The 21,996-nt window shown below is 33.3% G+C and overlaps 2 protein-coding genes across 3 annotated transcripts in view; both read right to left on the reverse strand.

Moving 5' to 3' along the window:
- Positions 1-64: 64 nt before the first annotated feature.
- LOC143921088 (glyoxalase domain-containing protein 4) lies at positions 65-6,490 on the reverse strand. Its single transcript, XM_077444214.1, has 5 exons — positions 5,915-6,490; positions 2,778-2,827; positions 2,436-2,701; positions 1,391-1,546; positions 65-1,316 (listed from the first exon to the last, which is right to left on the reverse strand). Exons 1-5 carry the CDS (start codon positions 6,008-6,010, stop codon positions 1,024-1,026), a joined length of 861 nt encoding a protein of 286 aa, XP_077300340.1. The 5' UTR covers positions 6,011-6,490; the 3' UTR covers positions 65-1,023.
- Positions 6,491-9,439: 2,949 nt separating this feature from the next.
- Positions 9,440-21,996, reverse strand: part of IA-2 (tyrosine phosphatase IA-2) — a 46,346-nt gene continuing 33,789 nt past the window's right edge. Inside the window, exons 4-24 of one of the 2 annotated variants that reach the window (XM_077445100.1) lie at positions 21,794-21,847; positions 21,642-21,702; positions 18,212-18,343; positions 15,903-15,987; positions 15,670-15,808; positions 14,808-15,596; positions 14,556-14,732; positions 14,297-14,476; positions 14,097-14,226; positions 13,927-14,013; positions 13,444-13,523; positions 13,298-13,365; positions 11,525-11,743; positions 11,285-11,445; positions 11,149-11,203; positions 10,843-11,064; positions 10,575-10,772; positions 10,326-10,492; positions 10,192-10,245; positions 9,887-10,064; positions 9,440-9,797 (exon numbers count right to left, since the gene is read on the reverse strand). In XM_077445100.1, coding sequence (XP_077301226.1) covers positions 9,684-9,797; positions 9,887-10,064; positions 10,192-10,245; positions 10,326-10,492; positions 10,575-10,772; positions 10,843-11,064; positions 11,149-11,203; positions 11,285-11,445; positions 11,525-11,743; positions 13,298-13,365; positions 13,444-13,523; positions 13,927-14,013; positions 14,097-14,226; positions 14,297-14,476; positions 14,556-14,732; positions 14,808-15,596; positions 15,670-15,808; positions 15,903-15,987; positions 18,212-18,343; positions 21,642-21,702; positions 21,794-21,847 — 3,350 coding nt within the window. In that variant the 3' untranslated portion in view covers positions 9,440-9,683. The remainder of the gene's footprint in view (positions 9,798-9,886; positions 10,065-10,191; positions 10,246-10,325; positions 10,493-10,574; positions 10,773-10,842; positions 11,065-11,148; positions 11,204-11,284; positions 11,446-11,524; positions 11,744-13,297; positions 13,366-13,443; positions 13,524-13,926; positions 14,014-14,096; positions 14,227-14,296; positions 14,477-14,555; positions 14,733-14,807; positions 15,597-15,669; positions 15,809-15,902; positions 15,988-18,211; positions 18,344-21,641; positions 21,703-21,793; positions 21,848-21,996) is intronic. The other variant, XM_077445101.1, reaches the window with a different exon arrangement.

Here is a 21,996-nt window from a genome sequence, read left to right on the forward strand (position 1 = left end):
AAATTAAAAAAAGTATATTCAGAGGAAATTAGTGTAAAAATATTAAAATAAATTTTCGAGAATTAATTGAACAAAAATTAAATATATTGAATAATTCAAATAGATAGGATAAATTTAACCAATTTTTAAGAACATATTTTTTTTGTCTTTCAATATACATTTTTTCCATGATGCTATTACTGGTTGCCCCTAAGTGACACCTATGGTATTAAACTTATACGTACATATATATGTATATAAATTTTTGAAATCATATTAAGATAGTGGTGACCAGAGATCGGTGTACAAGTTTCTATTGACATTAGTGAACCATTTTTTGTGAAGCTTGTCAGCCGGTCTGTGATGGTGACATAGTAGGTAGAATGGTTTTTGCCAATTTGATGAGGAACCATTTTAACAAAGAAATCACAAATTGGCGAACTCTGATAGGAAAAGATCCATTTGGAGTAACAAATATCCAAGTATGACCAGCAGTAATACATAAATTCTTTCCAATTGAGGTCAATCCAGGGCTTGAGATCGAAAACCTCTCGGTGGTTAGCAACCAACAAGCTATACTGCTAGCTTACCAAACTTTGTCTTATATATAAAGATGTGAGATGTTGTAAATTATTAACTCTTGATAAAACTTTTTTTACAATCATAAAACCAATGAAATGTAAACATTTTGCGTAAGGAATTATCAAATATTGGCCTCTCCCAAACTTGATTTAAACATGAGGTAAAGACAAAGAAACTCTGTGTTAATTTGGGTATCAGTGAGTCACTTGATTTTTAGACTGGCCTAAAAGTCATGGCTAAGACTATGATTACGCAGCCTTGTTTGTAACAGTAATTCAATAATAGACTTTGTTTACAATTACAATTTTTAGGTTAAGTTTATTGTAAAAATACACAATTAATTTTATAACAATATATGTATGTAATGCAAAAATGCAGTTTTAACAATGTATAGTATGAGAAGCATTTCTTGGTCCCCCATTAAAATATCAAGGCGGCAATATGAAGATTCTTAAAGCTCGCTCATTCACGAGATTTATCCGATTTAATATAGCGTGTCAGGAGCTCATCTCCTTTGGCATCAACCTGGGACAGCTGCCTGAAAGCTTCATCGTCGACAAAACATATCTCGTGGCCGTCCGGATCGGCCAGGATGATCACCCTGACTGTGGCTTTTCCGGGGGTATCGAGTGATATCAACGGAGTGAGAATCTTTTGGTCGGCTTCTTTGATTCTTCGATCGATTTCAGGTTGCACATCAAAGGGGCAAGAGAACGCAATCCTACCGTACGCTTTGGCTCTATTGAGTGGTTCACCTGGAAATTAGGACATTGTAAATAATAGACTCTTGTCGACATTTTAACATACATACATATGGAGAATGTTTTACCGATATCGACAAACTCGAGTTTGGCCTGATTGGCGCCAAACCCAAATACAGCAGATTTTGGTTTTTTTCCGTAGAGGTCCAATTGTAGAAGTCCGTTCCAATATGCTAACGTTTGTTGAATATTCGAACAGGCCAACGTTACTTTTGTTACAGGATCTGAATTGATTATGTAAACATTTTGAGGTTAAGTTAAAGGTACATTTTTTTCGGCTGATCTTTGACTAACAGCCAAAACAAAATCTTATTATTATCATTTTGGGAGGGCTAAGATAATTGAATAAACCCAAGATGGTGCCTAATATGGACATACCATTATTATTATTAATAATAATAGCAATATTCTGTGTGTTTGTTTGCGATAACGCTCGCCGTACTATAATAGAAGTTTCTATTTGACATATGTACGTTAAACAGTTAAAACCATAGAAGTAGAATGCATAGAATGGTCATTGTTAACAAAAGTATCCTCTAAAAGCGAGCCATCGAAGAGAGAGACGGAAAGTCAGAAGAGAGACAAGAGCAAACAATGAACAAACTCTGCCGCGAGTTTTTTAAGCAACATTTTTGGAGACTGAGAGCGATTCTATGCATTCTACTTCTATGGTTAAAACACTGCCAACAAAGCGTACAATATATGTATGTAATAACAGATCAACAAAAAACTTCTATATATACTGTTTGCTACCAGTGTTTCCTCTAGTAAACTAAGTCTCTGAGTATTTATCGTTATCTATTGAAAATTTTTTTAATTAATTAATTTTATATTAAACAATTAAATGTAAATATTAAATTAAATATATTTAAAATATATTTGAAAAAAATACGACCGCGTGTGGATCGAACACAGGATCCACACATTTCTTTCAATTTTTTTTTATATTAATACATAGTTTAATATACCATAACCCATGCGACGATATTTCATCGGGCACAATACTAGTGTTACATAATAACAAACTTTATATACAAATGCTTCAAAACTATGAAGTCAGCGGTTGTAGTCTTATTTTTTTTGCAATGATTCAGTTTTAAGTTATTAATATACCTGAATCGGTAGGTTGTGGTTCCTCCAAAATGAAAAATTTATAACCGCCAGGTGCTTCTAGAACTTTCTGGCCATCTTCTTCAGTTATGGCCCAATTGTTAGCTTTCGCTCTTTCGATTGTTTCTTTTGATTTAATAGTAATACCAACGAAATCATTTCCTTTATCATATGATGTTATTCCATAATTGTATGTTAATTCAACGACAAAGTGATCATCCTCGGGACCATATCCAACCATCGTTTTACTCCAACGATTTGCATATGGACTAAAGACAAAAAAAAAAAAACATTGTAATTATGCATCTAATCTTAAACATAGTAATAAATGTAATATGTAATTACCCATTGCACTGTGCCTCACAGCCTTCAGTGAATTCTTCATGACGAAGCACCTTTAAATGCAAGCAATTTATTAAAAAAAAATTATAAACAATCAAAAAATATCTAATTACTTAGATTTGATAAGATATTTAATAGAATTTGATCTTATAAGAGTAGCAGATGAGAGTGATTCAGCGGGATCATGGAGATGAGAGTTACATCATCCAACTATGTATAAGAGAATATCTTAATCACTTGAATGAACATTTTATAGTTAGCACAATCGCATTATCAGTATGTCATCAAATCCGTCTCTATCTGATGGTATCTAATCGAGAGCTGATGATATCTAATTGAGCATTTTAAATCTTTATAAATATGTATTATACATTTTACAGACTGAAATCAACAAATAGCACGTGTCGAATACCGATGGTAAAATCTTAAGTCATGCAAGACGTTGCGTAAAAATTTGTGATTGCAAAATATAATTGAATTGTTGGTTGATATCGCCTACCTTAAAAATAATTTTCTATGAATGATGCCATTGCATGAGTAATACAAGGTCAAAGTTATCACAGCATGCATTTGTAAATGCAATGGAATGCAAGTTAATGTAATTAATTGTTGTTTAAACATGTTACTGATACATGCAACGGAAACTTTGAGGTTTTTAGTTTAGTACTATATGGAGTGTTTGTTCATTGAATAAATATTTTAAATGAATATCTCAGATTTTGTTTAATCTTATAATTGAGTTAGGTTAAAATATTAACTAATTCCAGTTCCAGAAACTTGAATTAGTGATCCTCAATCGTTACATTTACTACAGTAAGTAAGGATTGCTAATCCAAAGAAAAATGGGTAGTCCCTTTGTAGTTTCCCACTAGAAATTTATCTGTAAAATAATTATAAGAGTAAAATTGAAAGATTACAAATGATAAATTAGTAGGCAGATAAAAGATTAGTCTCAAATAAGTAAGCGAAAACTACATTCATGTTGTTTCATCCACTTCGACGATTCAATCTAATATATTGTGACATTTAATTGAATTGCATAATCAACTGTTTCATTCTATAAATATTTTTTATACAACAATTTAGCTCAAAATTGCGCGGCAAAGTTTTTGTTGGAAAAATTTGCACAACAATTGAGTCAACTGGGAAGTGACATACATAATTCGGAGAGCGATTTCTTATTTGTAAATAAATTCTTTGAATTGAAATTGCCATTCATAAAAACACAATTCGCTATGATCTAACATTTTGTATTTACTTTCATGGCAAATAAAAGTGGACTATGTTATAATATAGATATTTTACCCCTTCATTTACATATACATCATTTTAAAATAAAACAATAATTTGGAGAGTGTCGAAAGTAGTAATAATAATTCATGCTTGAGATTTAGACAAATGAGGCTGCAATTTTGCTCAAAAGAAGGAAACCAATACCAAAAAATTCAACAATTTTTGTGTTATACATAACGTGGCCATAAGTCCCGTTTGAACGGGACCGTCCCGTTTTTAGGTAGCCTATCCCGTTGTCCCCAAGGGCAGCTTCGGGACGTCGAAATGCCCCGTTTTCAAAAAAAGAGCAACCCACGGTAACAGTTTTTATTCCTGCCCGTCACTAATGCACCCATAGAAAGGGTCTTTTCTCTTATAAATAAGTTGTGGACAAGCGAAACACAGTTACAAGTCGCATTTCTTGAAGCAAAGCTAATTACCAAAGTAAATTTTAAGAAATCCTGTCAAGAATTTTATTATTCTTGGCAGGATTCTTTTTCTTTTTCGAATGGCTCCTATATCAAGAGCTATTCAACTTCTCAATGAAATCGTTGCCGCCGTCCCTGAATGCGATATTTTCCACCTCGGTGAGTGTAGATTATCGGATATTATTTTAACATATTTATCTGGTAACCTGCGCTCATCATTACTTTCTTAATTTGAATGTGATGTATGAGTGGAATCTTAATCTACTCTCTTCCATTTGGGCCTCGCAGGGATTTTTTGTATTTTTAGCTTGTTCTTATTTATCGGAACAGGCTACAGGTGCAGGACATTCCCTTATTTGTATTTTTTCTTATTTTAAATTTTAATTACTATAAAGTTTTTTATGATTTTTTTACTTTTCTATTTTTTTTTTTAATTTTTTGTATCTTAATTTTTTGCTTTTTGTTGTATCTATTAATTTTTTGTTTCTCTCTCTGTTATCTTATTTTATTATGTAGGCCATTGTGGCGCATTAGGTTCTTCCTGTAATGCCATAATGGTCAAAAACGTTAAATAAATAAATAAATATTATTATTTGAAATCAGCACCAAAAATACTTAGGCAAATTTGTTCCTCAGAAAAATATAAGACCACATATTTTTTTTATTTTCACGTGTTCATTGCTGTTTCATCTTTTCATCTATATATATAAAAATGAATGTCTGTGTGTGTCTCGAATAGGCTCCTAAGCCACTGAAGCGATTACGATGGAACTTTCAGAATTTGTTGTATGTATCTCCAGGAAGATTACTGTGAAAAAAAAACGGGAAAAAACCAGAACGGAAACGGGAATGAGTGTCATTCGCTATAATTTCAAATGTTTTCGCGACGCGACCAGGGTGTTCGCTGCCTGCGTTGTTCCGAAAAATGGGAACGGGAACGGGAACGAGAACAGGAAAGGGAACGGGAACGAGAACGGGAATTGCATGCGTTATTGTGCGTGCGTTAATAAATAAATGCATGCGTTAATAAATAAAAACTATGAAAAAATATTGGCGTTTTCTTGAATACACATATGTACATAACTAAAAAATTGGTAATGTCCCGTTTTGAGGAAAAAAATTAACAGTCACGTTAGTTATACATAAGTAAATATCAACCTGGGACTTTGCATCGACTTACATATATTCTATAAAAAGATCTAAAACAATAATTGCATCACTTATAATAATACGTGCAAAAAATAATGTTTTTTTTGTATTAAATTTTTATTTATATATAAATCGTATCGAAATATCGTTGCACGTGTGATATCGGTGTTTATATTCGATATATTGGTTAGGTCAAATTGGAGTGAAGGTGTAAATCGAGATGACGTTGACGTTAGAATGAGTTCACCGAGAATGCATTAGTATACGTAGAATCGATGAGTGTGTAAATACCTTCATGCCCAAGATGTCTCTGTAGAAGTGGGCGGTGGCTGTGCGATCAGCAACCTTCAGCACATAATGCAATGCACGTCCTGACAACTTTGCCATCTCTGATCGATATCTTAGACGAGCAAACTCCGCAAAAGCCTATCGCTCACTGACAGCCGGTTCAAACAATTCCCCGCCCACTCTCTATAAGCATTCAAGTATATCGTCTCGTGTCCCACTTATACATTATACCTAAGCGTTTTCTCGCTCGCACTTCTTATATTTTACATGTCACTTTCTTCAGACATTTTTGTTCGAGATTCATACATACATTCATATACGTCGACTGAAATCGGCATCGAATATAAAGTCGGCTCTTATGATGAATTTTTGTGTATTTAAATTAGGGTTGCCAACTTTTTCTGAGACAATTCCGGGACAAATAGCTCAAAACTCAATTTTTATATATTTTTTTTATTCGTTCGGAACATATTTTATAGTTTTTACATTCGGAAAATATTACTTTGGTTCCTTTATCCGAATACAAAAAAATATATACATAAGATTAAAAGAGGTCTTCTTTGCAATTCCGCCTTTACTAAGTCGATATTCATGTTATTCCTGGCCTTCGTCCACACACTTCATGTGACTAAATACTCTTTCTGGGTAAGCATTACTGCAGGGATGGATATAATGAAAGACACAATTTTCATCAGCTCAACCGATTTTTCATGCTTTTTGAAATACTCTGCCCATATCTTGTCATCATTTTGCTTGTCTAACATCTGGAAGAAAGTGAAATCGCCACTTTGTTCCAGATGTTTCCTTATTTTGCAATCAGCCGTATAACTTATAATCTCTATTGTTGCGATTGTATGTTTATAAAACATTCTAGTTTTTTATTAATGCTATAATACTTGCATTTCTCTCTTTAAAAATAATTGCTTTTCGATTAATCTAAAAATATATCTATTTAAGACTCACAAGCAATTTAAAACATAAATGAAAGTATTTTTTTTACAAATTAATCACCAACTTACCCTAAAAATATAGTAAAGCTGCATCAAAAGAAAAAATCACGGTGTTTTTAACGAAATAATAAAAAATCTTCGCAGAAACGCTCGTATATGCTTTATGTAATTCAGGATCAAAATCATTTCTCTCATTTCACTTTTATTTTTGAAGACATTTTGAAGGATAATGTATTATTTTTTGTTGGTGAATAGAGTACTAAATAAGGATGAGCTTACAAAAAAAAAAACTAGTCCAAAAGATCTTATTGTGAGTTATTTATAACCGTTATAAATGGGCGCGAACGCGGTTCAATGGGGTGGCGTAATATCCTGTCCTGGGACTGTATGTACGTTGGAAGGACATTCAACGGATTTTTATGTACACGATGTCAATTTCAATAAAAATAAATGTAATAGTTTCCTCAAAATTTCCGGGTCAATTTTATCATTCATCCGGGATACGGGACAGTGATTCCAATTTTGAGACAATCCCGGCCAATCCGGGACGGTTGGCAACCCTAATTTAAATGACGTTTCTTTGGAACAAAATTTGTAAAACGGATGTTAAAGATTTTTATTCAACGAAAAATCCAATATATTTTTTTTGGACAGAAGAATAACATTTAGATATATGTAGTTTCTTAACATGTATGTATATAGAAATTAATTGAAATTTTTCGCAACACATTGCATCATCATCGTTAGATATTATATAATCATTAAAACAAATAGTGCATTTTCAAAGTTCATCTATCAATATATTTTAATAAATACAACATAAATCTTCACAGTATACTATCATCTAGAAATACAATAATATAAATTCTGGAGAAGTGTCCAATTGACTAGTTTAGAGTTTTACTCGGTGGTTAATGAAACTACACGATTTAATTTTTTTTTTCGTTTTTTTGTTTTAATTGGACACTTTTATACTTAATAGTTTATTAGACATTTACACATACAATAGGCGATTAACATTATTGATATACATATTTTCTGATAAGTCTTTATGGAATATATATATGTATGTATATATATATTTTAGATCTGTTTTATATGTACTTCTCATTTAAATACATGTAAAGTAATAATTATAATTCTTTTGAATGTTTCTAAAATGAAATCCTTTGGACATCAGAAAATAACTATGTATTAGGGTACAATGTATGATAATATAATTTATAATTTACACATATATCTTTATTTATATATTTTTAACGTAGCATAAAAATATATTTTAAGTAGGCGGGCATGGCCATTGCTGCGAGGCTGGTGGCAGCAATGGCCATTACCGCAAAAGTACATTAAAAATATATATAAGTAATATTTATTTCATATAAATTTCAGGTATAAATATTTTTCCTGCATTACAACATAAATACTCTTTTGTAAATAGTACATATACGTTTATAAAGATTTCAATTGGTTAATTAATCTTAGTGATACAATAAAATAATTAAGTGTTAGCCACCAGCTGAATTGACCCGTCGCTCTTTTTTGGAGAAAAAAAGCTTGGCGATAGTTAATTTTATATAAAAAATATAAATATTGTAAAAAATTCACCTGTTGTAGTTAACATTTAGAAGGAGATCAACTTTGGATATTTTCAGTAATTGCCAACATACGGTTAAGTATTCTTATTATTCATAAAATAATATTGAATATAAAACATTTTTTTTCTATTTATATGTATAATTAATATAAGAGAAATAATTTATTTGTGTGATATATATTTTTTGGTTGTACTGAACGGTTTTCCTCTACAAAAATTAATGTTGAAAATAAAATAAAAATAATCGATTGTATAAAAAAATATAGATAAATTAACATTTAAAATAACGTGCATATCAACGACTCAATTCAATTTGTAAACTGATTTTTACTTTGAAACTCTCTTATTGTCACGTTACACGGGCCGATCAGATATGACACAAAACTCATAAGAACTTAAAAATAATATTTATATATGTATGTATGTATGTATGTATAATTAATATTAATCAAATAAAAAAAATATAATCCCTAGTTGGCACTTATCAACGCAGCATTTCCACAATCGTATACGCCTTAAATAGCAATTATCCTCGAGCATCCATTTTAAAATGCAATATGTAGTGATATTTTTATGACTCTATAGCGCATACATTTACATACATATGTTTGTATAAAATTTAGGTAATCTTTCTCGTACTATATCATACTTAGTCAAATAAAAGAAAACATTAGTTTCAAGTCGCAAAAACATAATAAACACTGGCAACTAAAGCAAATTATAAAATAACATATGCAAAAAGTTTTTTTTTCAATACATATATGACAATTTTATAACCCCATGATGCAATTAGCAGACTAGATATATAAATAAATATATTATATGCATCACTAATTTAAAAGCTTAACATAGCTATAATATATATTATAGTATATAATTTAAGTTTCCATTACATTTTAGCTGCCGTGATAAAATCTGCCTTTGATGGATATCCTATTCGTGATGCATTCGATAAAACATTGAATTAAGTTTTTTTTTACTTTTATAGAATTTCTTAAACAAAAGGTACATTTATATCAGATGTCTCATATTACCCATACTTGGAATCAAATCGTCTTGTCGTTCTGTACTCCGCCGCTGTGCAAGATATGAATTTTCTAAACGCTAAAGTGTTACAATATATGTAGTTCAAATGACAGTCAGTAGACTCTTGAGATCATGTAGAATTGAAGTTTCGCATCCGAATACAATATTTTTTATGTTCTTTTCAAATAAACCGAATGGCATTTTACTTCTCCTGCTTCTCTTGCTTCTCCTGTTTATCTTTGTCAGCTAGCTCTTTCTCCCTCTTCTCATGCTGTTGTTGCAATTGAGCTGGAAGAGCTTTCAGTATTGCATGTACCTAAAATTGTATTAAAACATGGTCCATGATGTGCATAAAGTATTGGAGGATTCAATAGTAAAAAAATAATTCAATGATTGTATACATACCTCTTCAGCGACAGCCATCAGAACAAACTCAAACTGTTGTTTTGTGGTAACCATGTCAGGTCTTTGATCTCGGATATGTTCCAAAGTGGCTGCTATGTCAATTTCCTTTGCGCCTTTAGCCATTCGATTCAATACCATATCAATTAAGCAATAAGTTCCGGTTCGACTTGCTCCATCACTGCAGAAAAATTATATTTATATATATATATATATATATATAAATATTTTATAAATAAAATCTACCAGTAATTAAGGCAGAGTAATCACAAAAGAAAATTTAACACCAAATGTATATTTTAATGTACCTGCAGTGGACAACTATAGGACAAGAGCGGCCACGATATGACTTGTTCACTTTTCTATAATAAAAATAAAACAAAATATTATCATTACATATAATTCATCATTATTATGTTTATAAAAAAATCGAGCTATTTACCGTCTGAATTCCAAAAGAGCCTTAGTAGAAGATGGAATACCACGGTCAGGCCAAGATAGGAAATGGAATTGGGTTACTGTGCGTGTTTCTCCCGTCTTCAAATTTTTCAAGTAGAAACTGCGAACTAGATAGTCATCACACCAGATGTGCTCGCTCACAAGATGAACCTTCAAATTCAATAAAACTATAGATAAGTACGTTCTAACAATATGAAACATTTGACTCATAAATAAAGAATCAGATTTGTACTTCGTAGATATGATAGAGGTCAGATCCTTCTTCAGGCCAGTAACGGTGACACATGGCAACTCCACCTTCAGTGAGTCTTGTCAACATGACCATGACGACGGATCCCTGCTCCCAAACCATTTGCCAAAAGTCAGGAGCGGTATGCGGCAGCGGTCCTTGAGCTGCTATGTAAGCCGGATTTCGGGGATCATGATCAGTCTGGAAAAAGCATTATTTGTTCAACAAGTCTCAAAAAACTTCAAATCACAAATTCTCTACAATAGCTCACAATGGTAGAAGCGTTAATGTAATCCGAAGAGTTGAGATTTGTAACATCATTGAGGACGAGGCGAGAGTGGTCATACGGTAGGACTCCAGGTTTCCGGTTCTTTTTTACATTTTCATCAGTTTCAGCGGCTGTAGTTGCACAAGGCTCGGCTTCATAAGCACACAAAGCTTGCCATTCCTGTTCCAAACGGTCTTTATTCTTCAGATGATCTTCCATGTAAGTCTATTTTATATAAAAAAAAAAACAAATTGATATACAATTTGTACATACATAAATATAATTGAGTTAAAATAGTCAAGCACTCACTAAAACCATATGACCAGTAGATATATCCATGTTTGTTAGGGCAGGTTCTTCACTCCTATTATAAAATAAATCACAAATCAATTATAAAACAATAAAGTAAACAATTCACTTTATTTATATTTATGCTAAAACTAACCATGATGAAGTACTGGATCTGGTAGATGGGGAATTATTATCAGATTCGCGAGAAAGGGACGTTATTCGTTGGCCGGTGACTTCTTGCTTTTCAGTGACGGGCTTTTCCGGTGTTGCAGATTGAATTTGCCATTTGCCAGACATGCGAGAGCGACATAAATCCTTAAAATATTATATTACAATTTTTCTAGATTTGAATATATATATACTTGTAAATACAATTATTTATCATCGGTACTACCTGATAGTCTTGACTGGGTTCGGTGTCTCCGGTGGCGAGATGGGCCAGCTTGCTGCGACGACGATAGTAAAAGTGAGCCGCGATCAAAACGGTGGCTGAGGAAACCATGGCGGCTACCCCAGCCAGCAGCAGAGCAAGTTGCAGGGTTCCTTTATCCCCCCAATCCAGAAAGCCCCAAGGTGTACTGCTGTTCAATTTCAATACAGCAGGTAATTTTGCCTGAATTAAAAAATGAAAATTCATACATAATTTATTACATACATACATCATATGTGCCATGACAGGAATTACCCAAAGGCGACACATACGGTTGGATAAATTTTGCACAGTTAGACTAAAATACTGTAACGTAGAGATTAGGTGAGTGGCGCTCGTGGACCGATGGTTTACTAGCGCAGATCACCTGATCTCTCGTTCCCGCTAAAATGGCCTCTACGAATGAATGAGCCGTATGCAACGGCCAATGGGATCGCCTGACTCATCGACCAATAGTTGTGGAGCCCAAACGGCTATAAATATGGGGCGCTCTCGGCTTGGAAACCATTCCGACCTGGAGCGCCGACGAGAACACACGAATAAACACCTTCTACAACCCTCCTGCGTCTTTCTCTCCGATTCTGGAAGCCCCCTCTTCACGTCCACGCAACAGTACTAATTTTTCAAACATAACAGTATTATGGGGGTAGGGTGAGGTGAGACGGCTGTGTTGGTAATGCACAATTATTTATTTCGGCAGCCGGGGAGGAAGTGAATGCTTACCAGCGAAGCATTGGTACCTCGGGGCTGCCACAGTATATAAAATACAATAGAGACATATATGGAAAATCAACATATTTTCGATACATAGAAAATTTGCGAAAAGTACATTATGTAGGTAGCGTTTATAAGATTCAACAAATTCGAGATGCTAATAACTCGAATTGGCGAGAAACTGAGGGGAAGGTACCAATTTATTGTATCCGTCACAACAATTCAGCTAGAAAACTCGTAAAATTTTAACAGGAGACGGTCGATCCGTGCTTTAGTAACCACAAGATCTCGCCAGCAGCGTATTTGGCCGAGACTCGAACCCTCTCTATTGGTATGCGACAGCTCTAACAGAGTACTAATAAATAATACATATATGAGCCACTATGTTTGAACGTGGCATAAGGCCACTTCTCTTAATTTCGAGAAATATCTCACAAAACAATAAATATAATGTTTTGCGTTTTACAATATTTAAAAATTCTGGTGGGCTTTAATAAGTTTATTCTGCTTTTCCGAGATTCTGGACATATCGAATTAAAAATAGTGATAGCAAATTATGAATTTAGTCAAACTGAAATAGTGTTTTTGGAACTGAAAATTGAAATACACGTGAAAAAAAAAAGTTTTTTAAAAACATACCTCTTCTATAATTTGTATATAAAATTATTATTTTGAAAAAAAAAACACCAATATTTTTTTTTACTACCGCCATCTATGTTTAAAATTAATAAACAAACGTCAACGGTAAACGTCACCAAGTATCTCGCCGGGCAGATTTGAAAAGCTTCTTAAACGATATTTTATCTCTATCGTAATGGCGGAGGATCCATTTACTTATATTGATGACCAAAATGAGCAATATGGCAAAGTATGAAAACGAACGAATAAGAGGCAAACTTTTTCCTGAATTGTAATCGTAAGTGAAACGTAAAGGAGGTATGTCAAAAATTGCCACTCTCAAATATAGCGGCTCATATAGAGAAATAAGCAACTTTAACTTCAAAAATTATATAGGTAGCTCACCTTGTCCCCAACACCAGCTGATGTGACTTCAACGTTCAATTCTCGTCTCAGTTCGTCCTTGATGTCATCTGAAATAAAAAATACAACACTTATAATAAACCACAGCAAAATTAAACCAAGTTAATACACATAACATTTTTCATTACCTATTCGTTTTGCTACTTCAGATGCGTTTAGTGCCTTGCTGTTTTCTTCAACTTTGAACGTTACTTCATTTCTGTCAACTCTGAAATATAATTAAAATCACATAAATATAAATTATACTTTTAAATAAGTATAAGAAAAAATGTTTAAAATACATAATGATCACTGGACCAGTAATTATAATATTAAAATTGATTTAAGACGTATTGTGAACATACTTCAAATAAAAAAAAAATATACCAAGTAAAAATAGACGTAAAACAATCAAGCTAAAAATACACTTCTTACTCCTTCACCACATTGAATCGAATGCACAAAATATCTATGTACAATGGAAGTGTAGTATGTAATTAAATGTGAAAGTAGGTTACCAAAGATAACATGCATTACAAATTAGATATGCATGTAAAACGTATGTATTTAAAAGCATATGTAAAGAAGAATACATATATCCAAAAAAACATTGTTAGAAATGGTCACATTACCTTGGGTAGCTGAAGGCTGATGGTTCCAAGTGTAACAAATCACTGATAGTCCTAACTACTCTCTCTCCCTCCTTCCAAGTTCGAATGCTATTGCGAAACGAACCACTAATTAACAATCACCAGTACAAATACACAATCACAAATCAAACGAAATTTTAATTCAAACATACCTGTCTTTGAATCCGACGTAAGCGTAAGAACTGTCCACGTCGTAGCTGTCGTGCCCCCTTTCTGAATGTAGCTCTCCGGGCTCACCATGAACTTCTTTCTTTACCAAAGAAGCCACTATGGGCTCCCCTTCTGTCAATTGATATAATTGTATATTTGAATCGAAAAATATCCACGACACACGTGAGATTTGCTTACAAACCTGCGTTTTCGGTGTGATTATTATCAGTGTCATGTTTGAAATGTTGATTTTTAACGTCGAATGGTGGTCCTGGTTTCTTCACATCCAATCTCTCGTGACGGCGAAAGCCCCATTCGTAATCGGCCAGCAAAGCACCCAGTTCTGGAGTTAGCAAGCGTGGAGTACCCTCGTTCGGCTCACCTATGTATGTATAATTCAAATCACCCATTATGTGACAAATTCAATATATTAAGATTTTTTTTAAATTATAATATTATACCTGTCGGAGAAGTATCATCTACATACACCACTCCACCTTCAGTAAATGCACCGGATCTTTGCGAGTCGCGTTCTTTGCTTTCGCGAGTTTTCCAGGTATTGAATATGCGAGACAGTAGAGCGTTTTGATTTCCTTGACTTCCTTGATAGTGGGGTTTGTTTCCTTGCGCTTGATAATCTGAAATTAAATCAAACTTCAGTGCGAAATATCTTTTTTTTTTTTAATAAAATTATATAATTATTAAACAAGTACCATTATTTAGTATTTCGTTTGTTGTTAAATACTCGAAGTCCCTAGCATTTCCCAATCTACCATCGTGTTCCCCGCTTCCAGCGTCTTCTTTGAAATGTTCAACGTCATCTTCGTCAAAGTAGATCCTCGGCTCTTGTATTTCTTCATCTTTTGAATTGACAATTCCATCTCTGCTTTCATATCCTTGGCGAAACCTTTCTGGAGTATTGTAGTGTTGATTGAATCGATCTGGTTTTTGCCGATTTTGAGTTAGGTATTCGGTAGTGGAAACGTAATAAGGATCAGAATAAGGTTGTTTATACGGTTCATTCAGATCAGCCAAAGCAGCTTTAAGTTGATCCAAATCTTGATTTTCCAACCAAGTGTTTAGTGCATCTTTTTTACCCATTTGATGAAAATCTGGAATGGGCATCTCAGCACCTTCAGCCTCCTCTTCGTATCGAGGAAGCAGTGCTCGTAATTCGTCTTCGTTTTCGGGTTTCATCAAGTAGAGTATCTCTTCAAAGGTCAGCGGTAGGTTATATAAGTAGCCAAGAGTTTTTTCGTTGAATGCGGGATATTGCACAGGTAAGTTATCTTCGTTGCTGTCGAACATTGGGGGTAGGTTCAAATCTCTAGTTTCACGACCTTCGCGAAAATCTCCCGGCGTATTGTAGATTCTGGAGAATACTTGGAATTGCTCCCTGGGAGTTGGTGAAGATCTTCTGTTCATTCTGCGATACGATCGTTTCACTGGTTGAGGCCAATCGTCGTAATCAGAATGTAATTCCGGCTGCTCTTCAATTTGCACTGAAAATTTAGTATAATAATTTTAATAAACCCAACACTATTATTTATTACAATTATTCCTTTTTTAACTTACTGTCATTATTAGGCATCAGTTGCAGGTTTTCTATATAATCCTTCTCGTTAGGCGGAAAGTATACTTCATCAGCGAAATTCGACGGTTCTATGTCAGAATTAGGCGTGAACTTTACGAAAGCCACCGTTTGCGGATCCACCTAGAAATTTTCACAAAATTATGATTAAATATAGATGAAGACTCACAAAATATATTCGTTCTATAATATGCACATAGATCTTGACGATATTTACTTGATCGTCAGATTCGAAAGCACCGAGAGCGGCCGTCAAATCTTGATCAATCAAATGATCGCACACTTTCTGATCGTAATGTAACCTATAAAAGAGAAGAATAAAAGAAACATTAAAAACACAGTATGAAAAAGATACATAAAATGTCAATAAACACTTTCAGTTCCCATTATTCGATATATACGACCGGATTGAATACAATTCGACTAAAGAATTAATTTATTAATGTTTCAATATATCACACGTGAATCTTGTTATAATAAGAATACGCCTTTATCAAGCAGAAAATACGCATCTGTTTGTTTATATACACACATAGAATAATATTATATCAAAATACTCGAGTTTCTTGAAACGTAAAACTCGTTGATAAGACCAATTTAGTGAATTAATTGCATCTCATTCATTCCGCCGCAAATACACACAAAATTTAAAATATGCTAAGCGTGTTTCGAACAAATGATTCTATTAATTTGCATCTTTATCGTTTTACACGTGGTAGAAAAAATGTAACACACGCAATGTGACTTACCGACAGTCTTTTGTGCGCAATTTGCCATATATTACATCATACGAAGCATTATTTAAACAAAAACAATATATTTTGGCAATGAATGCTCTACTACGAGCTTAATAATGTATGTTTAACCACCGCAACTATTTTTTATTATTTTCTACGATATAAAAATGAATTACTGCTCGTAATCATGCATGTCGATGTGCCTTGGGGCAACAATGTTGGTAAGGACTGGTTTAGAATATTATGTATGTTACAGTTGAGGTGTATCTTCCAGTTGTAATATATTTGAATATATTCCATCTAGCCTGGAAGTGTATTTTCAGTTGTAATATCTTAAATACAAGTTGGGACCAGGTAAGATGGATGGTTTTCGTAAAAATGTCACTTGATTAGTAAATTGAGTTGAAAAGTCACATTTTTGTTTTGAAAACATTCTTATAGTCATCGTGATACGATACTCATTACTATAATTCGTAATACATAGCAAATATTAACGCATTATTGAATTCTAAAGCATTTGTTTTAAAAACTCAACTGTTATATTACAACTGGCGCACATTGTTGAAAGTGTATCTGCGCATGTAGAGATAAAATTTACTACATAGCTAAATTGTATTAACATATGAATGACCTAAAACGCCAGTTGGAATATATAATATTACAACTGAAAATACACTTCGACCTAAACTTGTACATACTAGGGATTCTAAAAATACCGTCATTTCTCACCACCGGTACTACTGTAAAAAAAATCCGCACTACTAGTACAATAGCACGATATTTTTGGCATACTTAATCTTTGATTTTAGATTTATGATACACTTAGAGGCTCATGTGAATAAAAAGGATGTTGAGCGTTGACTCATTTCTCGACTAATCCATAAAAACTAACCGATACATCTTTTTTTTAAATTCAAACAAATTCCAACTAACATAAAATTGAAATAATTATATTACGGTACTACCGTTATTTTATTTGGTACTATCGGTAGTACCGAAAGACGAATTTTGAAAAAAAAACCCGGTAGAACCGGTTACGATAGTGCCGGTATTAAAATCCTCAGTACATACATACTTTTAATATATTTTATTACTAATTAAGCTTTTAAACGGCAAATGTCATTGAATTCTACCTGCTTACATGACATGTTAAAAAGAAATCTCAACTATTAACACAAATAATATCAAATGTCTGATAAGACGCTGCTGATATAGATTTAATATCACATCTCCGAGTCGATATTTTGACTTTAATTAAAATTTGAATCCAGGTTTAACCTTTACGCTTTATGCAAAACGCTCAGTCTATCGAGATATGCGGATAATCTTTTCTCCAATGCATGGATATTATCCGGATATGGCAGGCTTATTAAAATGAATATTATAAAAATAGAATCAGAAAGTTATACCCATAAAATCCTCCACAGGGTACTTACGGACGAGCTAACAGCGCAAAAACTAAAACAACCCCAGGGAATCTCACGAGCCAATAAAAGGAGCTGGTTTAATTACGCTACACTTTCATAAGCAGCTTCGTCTGCCCGAGATTGATTTTATTTCATTAAATATACATAACATTGAACATTTTTTTAAATAGATAAAATAACCCATCAATCGTCTAATAATAGCTGCACTTCTCGTTTGTAGACAGCTCGTTTGATATATAATATGTATGTACATAAGGAGTGACGGCCTGAATTACACCCGCGAGTCTCACGTTTCTGAATAACGAGCCTGAATGGCTCATTATCTCCCATGTGTGTATTTATAGTTATGTCTAGCACTTTACTTGTTCCTGGTGGCATACAGCATCGCCTGTAGGATACACTGGGTGTAGGCGTGACTCCATCTATAGCCGAGTTGAAGCAGACGTTGTAGTTCCCTTTCAAATCCTCGCAATTCTTCCGTTGTTAGTTCGTGCCTGAAAATCGAAGGATTATATTCCATTGTGCGAAGACATAAAAGGGGGTTAAAGTTTAAGGAGACGTTTTGAGTCAGGTTTAAATAAATATAAAATTGGCGAATGTGTGGTGCAATATATGTAATGTGTAGTAGATCGCTTGTCGGAGCAAGGAGATTGATTGTCGTGTGGGAATTGCGCGTTACATTGTGATAATAAATCGAGTTAGCCCCCAACCCACCCCATAATAACAGAATTTCTCAAACGATTTTTATAGAAGAAGGTAAAAAACAAAATAAACGATTGATCATTTTAAAAAATTGAAAGGCTTCACTCAAGTAGGCATCGTTCTGAATTTATTTTATACGCTTCACTAAGTACGCTTTAAGGTCTGTTCATACTTAACAGCACTGCACGACTCCGTTTCAAATATGTCATTTTATTACATTTCTATTCATATCTACCTACACGTCGCGGTCACGTCACGCTTACAGCACTTTGGCCGAGTGCAAGGCAAAATCGGCTTACTTATACATTACAGGCCATGACGATACGGCGCAATATTGCTTACGTCGTATTGTCGAGTACTTACAATATGAATGCATGCACGTGCATTCGTAGCTACGCGTCAGAATACGAGTCAGCAAAAATGTTTTGGCGTTTACCGAACGAAAAATTATGTATAATCGCGTTGTTGTTGGAAGAAGAAGCTCAAGAAGGCAATAAAAAAGCACGGAGGCGTTTTGATGTGTTTTTAAATTTTTTTAAATATTTCCGTAAAAAATTTAATTTTTTTTTAAATATTTGCGCCAAAACCATGTCCTAAGATTGAACAGCTGTTAACTGTCTCTATCTATAATTGGTCCAAAACAGCAAAGCGGCAGACTCATGGCACGTAATTCGCGTGTATGTTGCTGTAAAGTATGAACAGGAAATGTCGGGTACTGCTGTAAGCCTGCCGTGGCGTAAACGTGATGGTTGAAATGAACATACCCATACAAAATGTACCAAATAATACTTTTCGTATGGCCGGATACCTGCTGAAGTCGGTTCGTGCCGACTAGGTATGAACAGACCTTTATTGGTATTCTATAAATATTTATATTGAGATATGTTGACGTGGTTTATTTGTATTGTGTCTAAAAATATCAAAGTTTATTTGTTTGTGAAAATATTATATGTAGATAAATGTCAAGTGCCTTAACTGAAATAGTCTTGACTCATAAGAAATATATATATTATTATATAAATATAATATGTGAAAGTATAGGTATATATGTACACATATCCTCCTCGTTCCTGAATTTTTAAATTTTGAAAAAAATTGTGTAATTATTTTATTTTGGTACGTATAAACATTAAAGAAACATGAAATATATTTTTTTAAATTAATTATTGGAAAAATCAGCATGTAACCAGCAGAATAGACTAATGGTTAACATATACATACATATTTGTGACTCCAGGTCGATCGTTTCCTATCAGAGTTTGCCAATTTTCTCTGATATCATTGTTGAAACGGATCCCGGTAAAATTGGCTAAATATCCTTCCTACCTACTATGTCACCACTATTTGAGATTGATTAATGTACAATAAAATGTATATACAATTCATAAATGTCTCGTTAATTTGCGAGTTTTTCAGTGTCTCGTAATTCAGCGACTTGTATAATAACAAAAAAAGCTGCAATGTTTGTAATTTGCCAGGAAGGCGCATTGGAGTTACCTGTAAGGCCTTCCTGGTAAATATGTCAAAAATAAATAAGAACAAAGTGGTCACGGGTTCAAATCCCACTGGTTTCTGCTGGCCAGACCTTGAATTTATGACTCCAGGTCGATCGTTTCCTATCAGAGTTTGCCAATTTATCTGATTGGCATTGAAACGATTCCAACAAATTGGCAACCTTACCCATTTTCTCGCAAATCTCGAGTTTTCAGCAATCTTGAATTTCACTGAATTGTATAAAATGCTGCAAAGTTACAAATTTGACCATAAATGTGTCTGCGGATGTTAATTGATATGCATTTACTTTGTATAATAATACTTGTATGAAATGTACAATGTTTCTGGCCAGGGAGGCGCATTGGGGATACCTGTTACGCCTACCTGGTATGAATTAAAATAAATAAAATGTTATCTAATTGGATATTTCATTCAATACAAAGCAACGAAAATAAATATGACACACCTGGAACGGTATGACCGAGCGGCGACATCTTGCAAGTATTGCCATATAAAATAACTCTCGTACGCTACATAGCAACACTAATACGTACGCTACATAAAAAAATAATATGTTGTACACTGTAATACACAAAAGTCCCGGTGAAAATAAATCGAAAATAGCTTCAATATCAAGTGATAAAGTCAATGTACTTTGCAATGAGCACAGGGTCTGAGAAGGATATTGTATGTATGTACATATGTATATAATAAAAATGACTATATTAATTAGGCAATTAAATTCTACATTTCTTTATAAATTAATTTTTTACGTTTACGATGTTTTTAGTATTTTTTAATGAAATTGAAAATAGGAAATTAAATAAATTACAATAAAATTTCAAATTAGAAAAACATACGAAGACTTGAAAATATTCCAAACTTGGAAAGTTAAAAAAGTCAAAATTAAAATAAATATTCATAATGAATTATTATATTTTTAAATTTTATTAAAAAAAAGTGAATAGCTTCAATTTATATACAAAATTACTCTTTTATTTACATATGAATTTAATCGGTCTCCGTGACGGGCCGGTATGTGAAATGCCGGAAAACGCAAATATCGGAAGGCAAAGATCGAAAATCGAAAGATCTTAAGTCGAAAGATCAAAAAAAAAGGGTGCATGGTAAACGGTACATACTCACTTAACTTGCGCGAGCAGGATACAACCGGAACAAGAGGAACAGGCTTTTTCTCCCGTATTCTGCGCGCGCAAATTAAGCGCCTTTTTTTATCTTTCGATTTTCGATCTTTGCCTTCCGATATTTGCGTTTTCCGGCATTTCACATTCCGGCCCGCGAGGAAGATCCGAATTTAATACATATGAATTTATGTGTATCGCGTTATTAGGATATCAAGAATTTACTCATAATATCAAGAGTTTTTCTAAAGTCAAAACATTCGACGGTCCTCAAATGCCCCTAGAAAGGTTGAGAAACTCGATCTTATTGGGTAATCAATTTCAAGAGAAAGAATATCGAATATCGATACGTTATTTGCTATCAATGAAACAACACATGTATGTACCTTTTCACATATGAAAAATTCACTACAGGCATAGAAAACGGACATATAAAAATTATTCGAACAATTACCTTATTAAATCTTCTTCCTCCACATTTCCATACATCTGAAGACATTTTCCAAAAGCGTAATCTAACATAAATAAAATTTCATATATTAGATTAATAATTATTTAGCTTTATATTTATTTAACAAATTAATTCAATTTAAAATATCTGCTTACCGTCATAGCACCACTCAACTTTTTCCGTGCACAGTGTTTCGCTGAACAAGCAACCTGTTAAAAAAAAAGAAGCATTTAGAAGAAAATTCATGAACCCATGTTGCTCATCGAGCTCTGTTTCAGCTATAAAAGGAATGCTGTAATAAAATACACGATTGACCGACAATCTAGCACTATCGGGAAAAACTCTTCCACTGAAAGTT

Source organism: Arctopsyche grandis, chromosome 13 (genome assembly GCF_051622035.1).
Source record: "Arctopsyche grandis isolate Sample6627 chromosome 13, ASM5162203v2, whole genome shotgun sequence".
Lineage (NCBI taxonomy): Eukaryota > Metazoa > Arthropoda > Insecta > Trichoptera > Hydropsychidae > Arctopsyche > Arctopsyche grandis.

What these genes read in the sequence shown, in the direction of transcription:
- LOC143921088 (XM_077444214.1), bottom strand. Translation starts at nt 6,010, where the DNA reads ATGGCAAAGTTGTCAGGACGTGCATTGCATTATGTGCTGAAGGTTGCT. An exon ending in GAGACATCTTGGGCATGAAG is followed by an intron (nt 2,828 to 5,914) that starts GTATTTACACAC and finishes TTGCATTTAAAG; the next exon opens with GTGCTTCGTCATGAAGAATT. An exon ending in TGTGAGGCACAGTGCAATGG is followed by an intron (nt 2,702 to 2,777) that starts GTAATTACATAT and finishes TTTTGTCTTTAG; the next exon opens with TCCATATGCAAATCGTTGGA.